This window comes from Pelobates fuscus, chromosome 1 (assembly GCF_036172605.1).
Source record: "Pelobates fuscus isolate aPelFus1 chromosome 1, aPelFus1.pri, whole genome shotgun sequence".
In the NCBI taxonomy this organism is placed as follows: Eukaryota; Metazoa; Chordata; class Amphibia; order Anura; family Pelobatidae; genus Pelobates; species Pelobates fuscus.
Window position 1 is genome coordinate 388,863,221 of NC_086317.1, and position 12,426 is coordinate 388,875,646.

Here is a 12,426-nt window from a genome sequence, read left to right on the forward strand (position 1 = left end):
AACACTGACACACACACACACACACACTAACAGACACAGACACACACTAACAGACACACACACTAACAGACACAAACACTGACACACACACACACACACACTAACAGACACAGACACACACTAACAGACACACACACTAACAGACAAACACTGACACACACACACTAACAGACACAGACACACACTCACCCACCCATATTAACCCTTTTTTTTTTTTTTTTAACACATTTTTTTTTTATTTTTTTTTAACACGTTTTTTTTAAATTTATTTCTAACACTTTTTTTTTAAATTAATATTTAACACATTTTTTTTTTAATTTAACCCCCCCCCTCCTTACCTTTGGGAATGCTGGGGAGGGGGGTGTCTCTTCCTCCCTGGTGGTCCAGTGGCTGCTGGGCGATCGGGCGGCACTGCCTGGCGGGCGGGCGGGCGAGGGAGCACTTCCCCTGAGCTGTCTGCTCAGCTCCCTCGCCGGCCTCAGAGTGAGGCTGGGAGCCGGAATATGACGTCATATTCCGGCTCCGCCTCCCAGCCTCACTCTGCGGCTGGCGAGGGAGCTGAGCAGACAGCTCAGGGGAAGTGCTCCCTCGCCGGCCGCCCGCCCGCCCGCCCGCCAGGCAGTGCCGCCCGATCGCCCAGCAGCCCGCCGGCATGTCTGTTAGCCGCAAGGCTAACAAGACATTTGCCTTGGGCATTTGGGGGCGGCTTTTTTTGCCGCCCCCTGGAAAATGCCGCCCAAGGCAAATGCCTTGTTTGCCTCGCGGCTAATACGCCCCTGACTGTGGATACACTCATTTAATGTGTAATAAAAATGCTATAGAATCTACGGTTTCTAAATTCCTCACCCGAGCGTAGTCAATCCTCTGGCGGGATGTACTGAGTGTGCTGGGTGTTTTCGGCTGAGGGCCCATCTCTTCAGACTCGAGATCTGTGTCTGTGTCTATGTCAAACTCTCCTTCTTTTTCATTAAGTGGTGGTTGCTCTCCAAGAAGAGGAGACTGTAGGGCATCACTGTCTTTCTATGGGAGAGAAAAAAAGAACTGCTTAGGTAGAACAATCTCAATTGTGAAACTATATCAATAAACTTCATGACATTGTGTAGCATTTATTCTAATGAACTCACTGACCCAGCTCACACAGTTTTGCCAGGATGACCTGCTTACATTTTATTTATTACTTGTATGTTGTATGTAGATATTTTAGTATCCATATGATTTGTATCTAATAAAACATTGATATCCTGAAAAGCCTTAATGACTGCATTCCCATATTGAAAATATTTAACCTTCTCTTCTGAAGAAGAACACCAAGACAGAAATTATTAGAGAGATGCTTTGATACCAGTCATACACACAGGAAGATGTAATTATAATTTATGCCGGCTTTAATGCCAAGATGACCAATAATTGCAAAAAGAGAAAAACAAGAGAAAAAAAAACAAACCGCACTCCAATCACATGAATATCCGGGAACTAATCTGGACTAAGGGCCAGCCCCAGCCCCAGGGAGTAGATATCAGTGGTAGAAAGAAGATCCAGACACTCCAAGTATCTTCAATTGTATTTTTTGGGATAATTGAGACACCGCAACGTTTCGATTCCTGAAAGGGTCTTTGCCAAGCTTGACAAAGATCCTTTCAGGGGTCGAAATGTTGCGGTGTCTCACTTATCCAAATAAATACAATTTAAGATGACCAATAATGACAGGAATCCTAGAATAAAAGCAAATGTTTCTTAGCAATTTACTGCATATTGCTATATGCTTCTTTCATGTAAAACTCTGGGTGACTGAGCAAAGTGGAATCAACGTAAACCTTCTGTTACCTCGACCCGAGAAACCTTAGCCTGCTTTTACAACTGTAATCTCAAGAAGAAAGCATTATAATTTCATGTGGGCAGTTTAACTAGTCCTTCCACCTCTATCTGCTGTCTAGAGTTTATTCATTGAGCACCCATGAAAAGATTGGTGGAAAATTCTTACTTATAGAAAAGCTATATGGAATGTGAAAGTATTGAAAATGAACTCATACTGCTATTAGCTTCACCTTTGTATGTGCAACCTAAAAGGAGTTTAACCATGTAATATTAACAGATACATTTTAAGTTTAAACAGATAAATCTCACCTTTATAACCAGGTATCGAGGAGGATCTCTGGCCATGCGGGTAAACTCATTGCCCAGCTCCTTGAAAGTAGGGCGAATATTTTCATCAATCATCCAACCTTGTAGGTTTAATAAAGGGAAATAAAAATAAAAAGAGTTTGCTCAAGATAGAGTTCAACTTATTTCTCTTGATGCTGGATCAAGAATTAAGAATATGTGGCTGGGCGGCTTGAATCATAAAGATACTTTAGAAACTTACATTTCACCATTACCATGTACACATCAATGGTGCAGATATGTGGCTGGGAGAGTCGTTCTCCTTTCTCAAGAAGGTCTGGGACCTCTGTTGGGCGAATACCTGCATATGGTTCTGCCCCAAAAGTCATCATCTCCCACAGAGTCACCCCTGAAAAATAACAGTCAAGAACAGTTATTGGCCAGGTTTGAATAATGACATATAAAGAGCAATACATTCAAATAACCCATTTAAGCGGCTTTTAATACACTTTTAATGCTAAAGTCTTCAATAACTGCATAGCTTTTTACAGATCTTCAAGCTTGATTTTTACTTACCATAGCTCCAAACATCACTTTGATGAGTGTATTTTCCAAAGTGAATGCTCTCCAGAGCCATCCATTTAACTGGTGTCTGCTTGTGGAGCAAAAACAAAAGAAACATCAGCACAATATTAAAAAGAAAGAAAACACACGGGTGAAAGTTTAAGAAACCCTATTCTGGACACACTTGAAAGGATACCACCCCCCCCCCCCCCCCCACATCTTCAACAAAAAAGTAGTATTATAGGGATTATTGTCCGTCAACAGCAATGGGGAGGCACAATTTGACAACTCTGCTTTACAGGATCATAAAGCATACTGTAACTAGGCAGTTTCCCAACATAACCTGCTAAACACACTGTGTACACACCTCACTCAGAGGATTCTGTAGCCATGTGCAAACCAGCAGCGCTCTATTGCATGGGTACCGCAAGCCCCCTGGCAGTCCATAGGATATCTCAAAAATATGACAATTCTGCCTTTAAATATGATTAAGACCTAACAGCCAATATATGATATTTTTTAGACTTCTGACCTCCCAATATATCCTACTGCACCGACCTGCCCTTGTGATCTGTTAATCATTATATCTTTTGTATAAGAATTCCCATATTTGAAGGTTATTGTGGAATAGTTAATGTATACCTAAAGCATGAGTTTGCTAATAAAAACATATTCTTATATTACACAAGTCATAAAAAGAAAGAAATGATTTTTCGAATAGAACACCAAATTAATGTAAGGTAAAAAAAAATAATAATGACAAATGTACCTTGACCTCACTGGAGCAATACTTCTTGTCATCTGGATAAAGCAGATCTGCTATACCAAAATCAGCTACCTGAACATGATTGGCAGTCTTCATGAGGATGTTCCTTGCGGCAAGGTTCCTGTGGACCATTCGATGCTCCTCTAGGTAATACATACCCTAAGGTGGATAAAATAAGGACAGCAGAATTAGGGCAAATAGTCAAATCAATTACACAAATCAGTCATTTTAGAAGGTTTTAAAAGGAATTGGTGAAAAACATGAGACATTCAATATATTTGTTGCAACTATTAAGCATCACAAATGCATTTTTTTTGCAAACATCATGATACTCCAGTCAGTTTTTCAGTCTTACCTTGGCGATTTGCACACACCAGTTAAGCAACAGCTGAGGTCCTATGGTGCCTGTCTCCTTATTTTTGCGCACGTGTTGTAGTAATGAGCCCATTGGCAGGAGTTGGGTAACTAGCTGTAGCTGTGTGCCTGGGCAGATCCCCAACAAACGTACTATGTAGGCATGATCAAGGCTCCCCATTGCCAACATGTGCTGCAGGGACACCAAAGAGTTAGTATTATTAAAATATATCAGTATGCAAATTATTATAGTTATAAATCAGTACAGATGAATTACTGAATGTCTAGACAAAACTAAACTAAACAGCATTGGTCGGAAACAGGTAGTTTTGACAAGTAATAACTAGACAAATAGTATAGAATGATTGACAATAACCATGTACATAAGAATGAATATATAAATCCTGACACAATTATTGGAAATTATTCCAGAGAGATTAATTCTGATGAAGTAGTAAAAAAAAAAAAAAAAAAAGTTACAAATCTGTTTTCCCAACATAGTTAGCACAAACGCTAATCATCAAAACAAATAAATGTGAATGATCCAAGAGTTAAATGAGAAGAGCCTAGACATTTTTTAGATATTGTTTTTTGTCTTGGATATATAATGTAAATATGTGGGATAACAGGTAACCAAGCCTGCCTTGAGAATGTGGCTCTGATAAACTGAAACTGGTGTTTATTAAAGAAAAAATGTTATCCACACCTGCCACCTACACTCAATACATTTAACTCTGGCTGCCTTCGGCTTACTTTTTTTTTTTTTTAACTGACAATTTGGTGACAGCTGAAAAGCCTGAACATTCATATTGCTACTGAAAAAGACTGTGGGCTTATTTACTAAACAGGGAGTTTTGGTGGTTTGTCAACCCAGGAGCAAAATGAATGTCCAAATGTCTAAGCTTTGGTCTAAATTGTGCAACGCAGCTGCCAACCCACGACAACACGATGTATAGGGAATAAAACTCTGTGAGGGAGTACAACCTGATTGGACTATATTTCTGGTACTAATTCCACTACAGATAAACTGTAGCTATAATATGTCAAGACTGTTCAAATCGCTTCTATCCAATGCATTGGCACAGTGTTTTTTTATTTTTTTATAGTACCCCCTCTCTGGGTTGGTAGGCACACATTTCTGCTAATGTACACATTACACATGAGAAGCATCAGCGTGTTTTTTTCTTATTCTTGTGGACAGTTTGTGATACTGCTTTGAACTCCAATAGCGTTAAACAGTGACTCACATCTGTAACAGCATGAAAAGTCTGGCGACCATTGCGATCTTGAATGACTTTGATACTGACAGGGATCTTAACAGAGTCTCCGTCAGGGATCCATACACCCTGTAAATTAAAATATGGTTAGAGTCAGGCGGTGTGTTCAATGTATTCACTGCAATTACATGCTGAGGCTGGATCTAACTTCATTGTAGCAACTGGTCTGGGAGATTTAACTAAAAATGTAGTCAAACACAATCTTTCATTAGATAATTATTGACATGTTAATGGCTCATGATGAGCACAATCATAACTATCTGATACTTTTTCACAGCTGGAATGTGATAAGAACCAGTGTACGCAGCATGCTGGCAAGTTGAGTAAAACAGAATTGATCTGTTTTACATTTTTGCGATGCCAATTGTCCTCACTAACCATTTCTCAACCCCATCCAGTCATCTACTCTCATTATATAGAACTTGGCTTGTCATCCCGATTCTTTCAGTGATACATAGATGAGTCACAATTAATCATAGAATCTCTTCCCTCTAAAATAACCCGTGAACCTGCATGCACACGATATTTCAAAGGACAAATCGTGTAAGCAACATGCCTTTTCTACGGGAAGAACTGAGTGGTTAACACTATAGTATTTTCTATCATGGTTTTATTGTTAAAAGAAAAAGCATGTGTCTTCTGTGAAAGCCCCAAGCCATGGTGTTTTACCTTGTGTACGGTCCCAAACACCCCAGTTCCCAGAATCTTGAGTTTCTTTAGCTCTGTGTCTTTGAATATTCGTGCTTGCACTGTGTTAGTTTTCTCAGATGTATCCATCATGTCCATACACTGTAATGAGGATAAGAGTTGCACTTTACACCAAATGGTTATATCTATCTAAATTGACCAGAAAGTGGACCTGTTCCGATGTGCACTTCCTTGTAGTTACCGTATTTATGTTTGCTTGTATTATAAATTGGTAAATTTATAGGAAACAGTAGCTTTTTACAGTCTGTGTTTTACAATAGCTGTATGATGGCCTAAATTAAATATATTAAAGGACCATATATAAATCTGCAAAATTAAATTTCCAGTGACAGCTCGTTTTAGAATTGGGCAGACTGCGATCAACAAGGAGCGTCATTTGAAATATAATAAGGAAGCAAAATACATTTATTTCCCACTGTTGTCTCAGCTTGGACACACTGGTGGCTAAGTATTGTAGATGCTTATTTTTAAAGATGAACATATCTGTTTGGGTATTAAGTTATACGGCAGGGCCCATGATTGTACCATCTGTGTGCTAAAATATTTCAGTCACTGCCCACATTCTGTAGACATAAGGCAATATAAGACTACAGAATTGACATCTGTCTTCAGTAATGAGGCATAGGTCACTGCTGTGACCCTCCATGCACTTATATGGTCCATTATGATAAAAATAAAATCTAAAAAAATATTTTGACAGACGTGGATGACTGTATGCATTACTTTACGTCAGGAAATAGGAGAAAAATATGAAACATGTCCTTGTTTTTTGTATTTATTTTGCTGTTTCATACATAAGTATCTCATGAAAACTGTTTTTTTTCTTCTTCTCCTCAGTCAGTCTTTATTCCCAGATTAAAACAAGGTGCACTGTGCAATTAAAGGCACTTAGATATATGTAAAAACAATAATAATCAAATAGCAGCTACAACACACATGTGAAGACCTCTAGCTTGACACACAAACATGCAGAGAAAAAAGCAAATTAGGTAAAATTCACGCTAAGTAAACCCAGTGTGGCGCTATTATAGTAAAATACACACCTATCGACTTTTATTAAAGGGAAAAATTGAATGCTGGAGAAATACAGCTGAAACAATAAAATGACAAAATATAGTGTAATATGTATATAATAATGAGAGTGGTTTAAGATGTACAGTGAAGGAAAAAAGTATTTGATCCCCTGCTGATTTTGAACGTTTTCCCACCGACAAAGAAATGATCAGTTTATAATTTTAATGGTAGGTGTATTTTCACAGCGAGAAACAGAATAACAAAAATATAAATAAAAATAAAAAAATCCAGAAAAACACGTAAAAAATATATATAAATTTATTTGCATGTCAATGAGTGAAATAAGTATTTGATCCCTTATCAATCAGCAAGATTTCTGGCTTCCAGGTGTCTTTTATACAGGTAACAAGCTGAGATTAGGAGCAATCTCTTAAAGGGAGTGCTCCTAATCTCATCTCGTTACCTGTATAAAAGACACCTGTCCACAGAAGCAATCAATCAATAAGATTCCAAACTCTCCTTCATGGCCAAGACCAAAGAGCTGTCCAAGGATGTCAGGGACAAGATTGTAGACCTACACAAGGCTGGAATGGGCTACAAGACCATCACCAAGCACCTTTGTGAGAAGGTGACAACAGTTGGTGTGATTATTCGCAAATGGAAGAAACACAAAATAACTGTCAGTCTCCCTCGGTCGGGTGCTCCATGCAAGATCTCACCTCGTGGAGTTTCAAAGATCATAAGAACGGTGATGAATCAGCCCAGAACTACACGGGTTGATCTTGTTAATGATCTCAAGGCAGCTGGGACCATAGTCACCAAGAAAACAACTGGTAACACACTACGCCGTGAAGGACTAAAATCCTGCAGCGCCCCAAAAGTCCCCCTGCTCAAGAAAGCACATGTACAGGCCTGTCTGAAGTTTGCCAATGAACATCTGAATGATTCAGAGTTAAAACCCCTTCAGCCACTTACCATAATCCAGCGCCGGGCTCTCTCGGTGCTGGTGACCTCTCCTTCCCGTCGGCAGAAGCTCCCGAGTGGAGCCGAATGCGCATGGCCGGCCAGAGGCGCGCGCTCATTCAAACCCACCCATAGGAAGGCATTACTCAATGCTTTCCTATGGGGATCTTATTTGACGCTGGACTCCGTGAGGGCGTCCAGCGTCAAATAAGTGTGATTTACTCAGTGTAAATCGTGGAAGCGGTCATTAGTGGCTGTCAGGGAGACAGCCACTGAAGGCTGGATTAACCCTGCAGTGTAAACATAGCAGTTTCTTTGAAACTACTATGTTTTCAGCTGCAGGGTTAAAACTAGGGGGACCTGGCACCCAGACCACTTCATTGAGCTGACGTGGTCTGGGTGCCTATAGTGGTCCATTAAGGTCCTGGAGTCACGTAGCCAGCCTCCAGGCCTTAATCCCATAGAAAATCTGTGGAGGGAGCTGAAGGTTCGAGTTGCCAAACGTCAGCCTCGAAACCTTACTGATTTGGAGAGGACATGCAAAGAGGAGTGGGACAAAATCCCTCCTGAGATGTGTGCAAACCTGGTGGCCAACTACAAGAAAAATCTGACCTCTGTGATTGTCAACAAAGGTTTACTTAGAGTGAATTTCACCTAGTTTAAATTTTTTCTCATTATTCCCAGATTGCCCCACATCACTCCAATGATATACTACACTCACCTCTCCTCTCTCCAAGTATCGCCTCATTGCTCGCTTCTTACGGATTTTTATCCCTCTCCAGTAAAGTAGTATAAGGATGACGCAGGAGCACACAACAAATATAGATGCCACTACTGCCACTGCAACCACTGTTTGAGTCTTGCTGCAAGGAAAACAAAGACTGGGTTAGTCAAATGACAAGATGACTGACACATAAAAATGGCCTACAACTACCATACTATAACATGCACCTTTACCGCAAAAAAAAACAAAACAAAAAAACAAAACAGTTATCCTTTTTTAACAGTTTAGTACAATAAAAAGTATTACAACATACTATAAGCTGATATGTTACATCTAAATCGCTAGATTAATACGGCTACTATTTGAATTTACATACTATAAATATTTGTGCATTTGGGCTTTGAAGCCCCTAGATGGCAGTCAAGCACAGAGACCGGAATTATTTCAAAATTAAAAACTTTCAAAGTGATAGAAAATGTTATCAGACCTGTGTCTTATCTGCACTCATGCCCCTTTAACCCCAGTATCATAATTCAACTTTGAATTCTATGTGTCGTATTTGTTTAGAAATGCTTTATACTTGAGAAAGGGAGGTTACAAGATTCTTATTCATTTGTGATTTTACACATACACGCACACATGCATGCACACACATATATATCATATAAGAAATCACTTATTCACCAGACAGCAAATTTAAAGCTCACATAATTTTATAGATATTATTTTTTTTTTTATAAACACCTAATTGAGGGTTAGTTACAGTATATGACTGTACATTGCATAAGCATGCCACTACGCCAATGTACCCCATTTTTGGCAGGTCCTATCCTAGCAACCGAATGCCTGCTGAGGATTATCCCACTTTCTTGGGAAATCCTTCCTTCTGGGGCTCTCAGCAGTACAAGATCAACTAAGGCCCTGGAATGAGGCACCTCTGACAAGAAAGGGTGCAAAACCGGGGAGTTGTATTTACCTATACATTTAGATAAACAATGCATTATATTAATAAACTAATCCGGATGAGTTTGTAATGTGTATTGCAATTTCCAAAGAGTGCATAAATTGCCTCCTCCAAGTTTTACATGAACATGCCTCAGTTCGGAAGGTCTGTCAGTCGCTTGTTAGTGCTAGATAATAATAATAAATGTAAATAAATATATATATATATATATATATATATATATATATACACACACACACACACACACACACACATATATATATATATATATATATATATACATATATAGATACAATGCACATAAAAATTATGTGTTCAATCCCTTTAGCACTGTGTTTAACTGGGAGACACCTACAAAATATAACTTTCTTTATTCACATCTGAGTCACTTGATGACTAATATAATGAAGCTCATTACTGATGTCTTCACATATAATTGTCTTACTGTGAGAGTTTTTGTACGTAAACTGGTATCCATGTGCATAAAGTTATTTTACAACTTAAAAAGGGTCAGCTGTACTTTTAAAAATATTGCAAACCAAATTTAGTATGACAGAGCGAGTGTGATGAGTCCAATTACTAGCACAACACTACTGTAGAATATTGCTGTTTGTATATTCGCTTCCAGACTGGGCTGTATAGATATATCTACATAAAAACACACATGCGTGATGTCACACACCATTTTGTGCCCGGAAGCCAGGACCATATTGATTCTACAGAACATTCTATAAATTAGAACGTTATACACCTCAATTTACAGACCTTCTGTCTGAATAAGAAAAACAAAATAGACAACAAACCCATACTTCACCCATTTTGCAATACCATTTATTACATATAAGTGATGAACCTGTCTGTATTATAGTAGCTTCTACGGATGGTAAAAAGATAAATAACACAATCTAACACTAAATACCCAGGTAGATTAGGGAGATTCCATGCCACATACAAAAGGATAGTAATGCATTCTTTATTTTCTTTTTCAAATATCAAGGGAAGTTAATGCTATTCGGGATACAGAGAAAGCCTTTGTATTAATAACAAAGCTGGGAAATGTTAAACTGTTCTCTTTTCACTTGCCTTTCATCTCACAATTATGTCCGCTGATAGAGTAGATAGTGGGGTTAGTGAAGCCCAGTGTGTTTGTAATTTTTAAATATGTTTTGATTTAGTTGCATGTTTTAAATACTATACAGTATAATTTATACATTGAATTGTTTGTATTTGCTGTTGTGCCTAAGGCAATGCGTATATTGGATTGCATGGGCATATTCTGGCATTGGGCAAACTGCAATACATGTGGGTATCTTGTATTAAACAAGCAATCTGGTGCTGGGTTTAACTGCAAGCTCTCTGGGTCAGCCTATGGGATTAAAAATGGACTCTTAGTTATGTTAAGTTGTTTGTATTCACCTAACTTTGCTGTGGTATATGGTTGGGAAATATGTTTTATTTACTTCCTTTAAATGATAAAATGAGAAATGTTCATGTAAATGTTTAAAATAAATAAATAAATAAACATGTAAATACTTGTAAGCCTGCGTTAACATTTTTTCCATTACCTACTGAAATTATTCTTTTATTTAAAAAATGGTTATTTAAAACATAGTACCATCTATGTTTAACTTCTCTAGTCTATGAGTAGAGCTTGCAGTCTTAGCAATAGTTTTTTTTGCAGATCGATATTCAATGCGCCTATTTCTCACCTTCAATACTAACTATTTAAAGTAAGGAGGATATTGGCACTTGCTTGCACTGGGCATTGTGCCCTTTTACTTTGTAAAAAGCTGACGTAAATAGTGATCCTGCAATGAATATATTTTACATGAAGATATGCTCGGAATGGTTACCTTTCATGAGCATGTACTGCCATGCCATTGCAATTCTTGATTCCCGGTCCTGTACACCTGTTAGACAAGAAACGAGATTGGTTAGTGCACAAAATGCCTCATCAGTGAGAAACTGCTCTCCCATAAGAAGGAGGCACATGTATGCTTCCCTGTCATACAGCAGAACATATTATTATTATAATATTATTTATAATATGGTTACACTGAAAACCACAGCTCAGTTCTTTGTTTTTTTCAAAATTTTAATTTTCATTGAGATATATGATTCAATGCAAGCTTTAGTAATGTTGCGCAATAAGGTTGTATGATAACAATTCACAAATAGTATAAATGTCACTTTTTTTTGTTTAAGTAGAAGATAAATTTAAAATAAAGTTTCACAGCTACAAGAACAACTTATTAAACCATGTATAACATAGAAATAAAGTACAACACGATATTGTGGGTCACTAGAATCTTGAAGGGAAGAGTCAGGATACATTTGAGATTGCTATATCAAAATAATTGTGTTTAAACCTTCTGAATTTCTCTCTGGTGTAATCAGACACGTTGAATTGCCCATGAGCCCCCCGTATACAAGAGTACAAGGGTTACAAGTAGAAATCTGTGATTTCAGCTACAGTATGGGTTGGGAGATATAGGCTCAAGGGAGTTGAATACCCCTTACCATAGGGCAGCAGGGGGGAAGGGGTAATGGCAGTTAGAGCTGTATGTAGCATAAGGCTACTGGGTCATGACATGAACCCTTGACCAACCCAAGAGCATGATGTCAAGCAACTAGGAACGAATAATATAAAATAAAACTGAATGTATCATAACATTATATTTCCTGAGTGGAGATCGCAAATTTGGTTCCTAGAAGTCAAGTCCCCATATTCCAATATCATATCCCAACCTTCTCCAGATACAAAAGGGACTAGTATTGATAGGTCCCATGTCCGACTGCCTGTAAGTCCTGAGGAATCCGGTGGTGGTGTGATCAGTCTCAGTGTCTCAAGAAATGTTGGAGCCTACTGTACAGATGAAATCCTAAGTACAGTTCCGATGTGGCTTATAGACAGAAACCTCGACACTGACCAATGGTAAGTTATACTGGCCTCTTTTAGTCGGCTTGTAATTGTGCAATTGGATGTCATTCA

General features: G+C 38.4%; 1 protein-coding gene across 2 annotated transcripts in view; it reads right to left on the minus strand.

Moving 5' to 3' along the window:
* Positions 1 to 12,426, minus strand: part of ERBB3 (erb-b2 receptor tyrosine kinase 3) — a 93,186-nt gene that overhangs the window by 7,512 nt on the left and 73,248 nt on the right. The window contains exons 16-25 of one of the 2 annotated variants that reach the window (XM_063426480.1): positions 11,288 to 11,344; positions 8,468 to 8,609; positions 5,731 to 5,850; positions 5,032 to 5,130; positions 3,786 to 3,977; positions 3,434 to 3,589; positions 2,677 to 2,752; positions 2,363 to 2,509; positions 2,125 to 2,222; positions 847 to 1,020 (exon numbers count right to left, since the gene is read on the minus strand). In XM_063426480.1, coding sequence (XP_063282550.1) covers positions 847 to 1,020; positions 2,125 to 2,222; positions 2,363 to 2,509; positions 2,677 to 2,752; positions 3,434 to 3,589; positions 3,786 to 3,977; positions 5,032 to 5,130; positions 5,731 to 5,850; positions 8,468 to 8,609; positions 11,288 to 11,344 — 1,261 coding nt within the window. Of the gene's footprint in view, positions 1 to 846; positions 1,021 to 2,124; positions 2,223 to 2,362; positions 2,510 to 2,676; positions 2,756 to 3,433; positions 3,590 to 3,785; positions 3,978 to 5,031; positions 5,131 to 5,730; positions 5,851 to 8,467; positions 8,610 to 11,287; positions 11,345 to 12,426 lie in introns of both variants that reach the window. The other variant, XM_063426472.1, reaches the window with a different exon arrangement.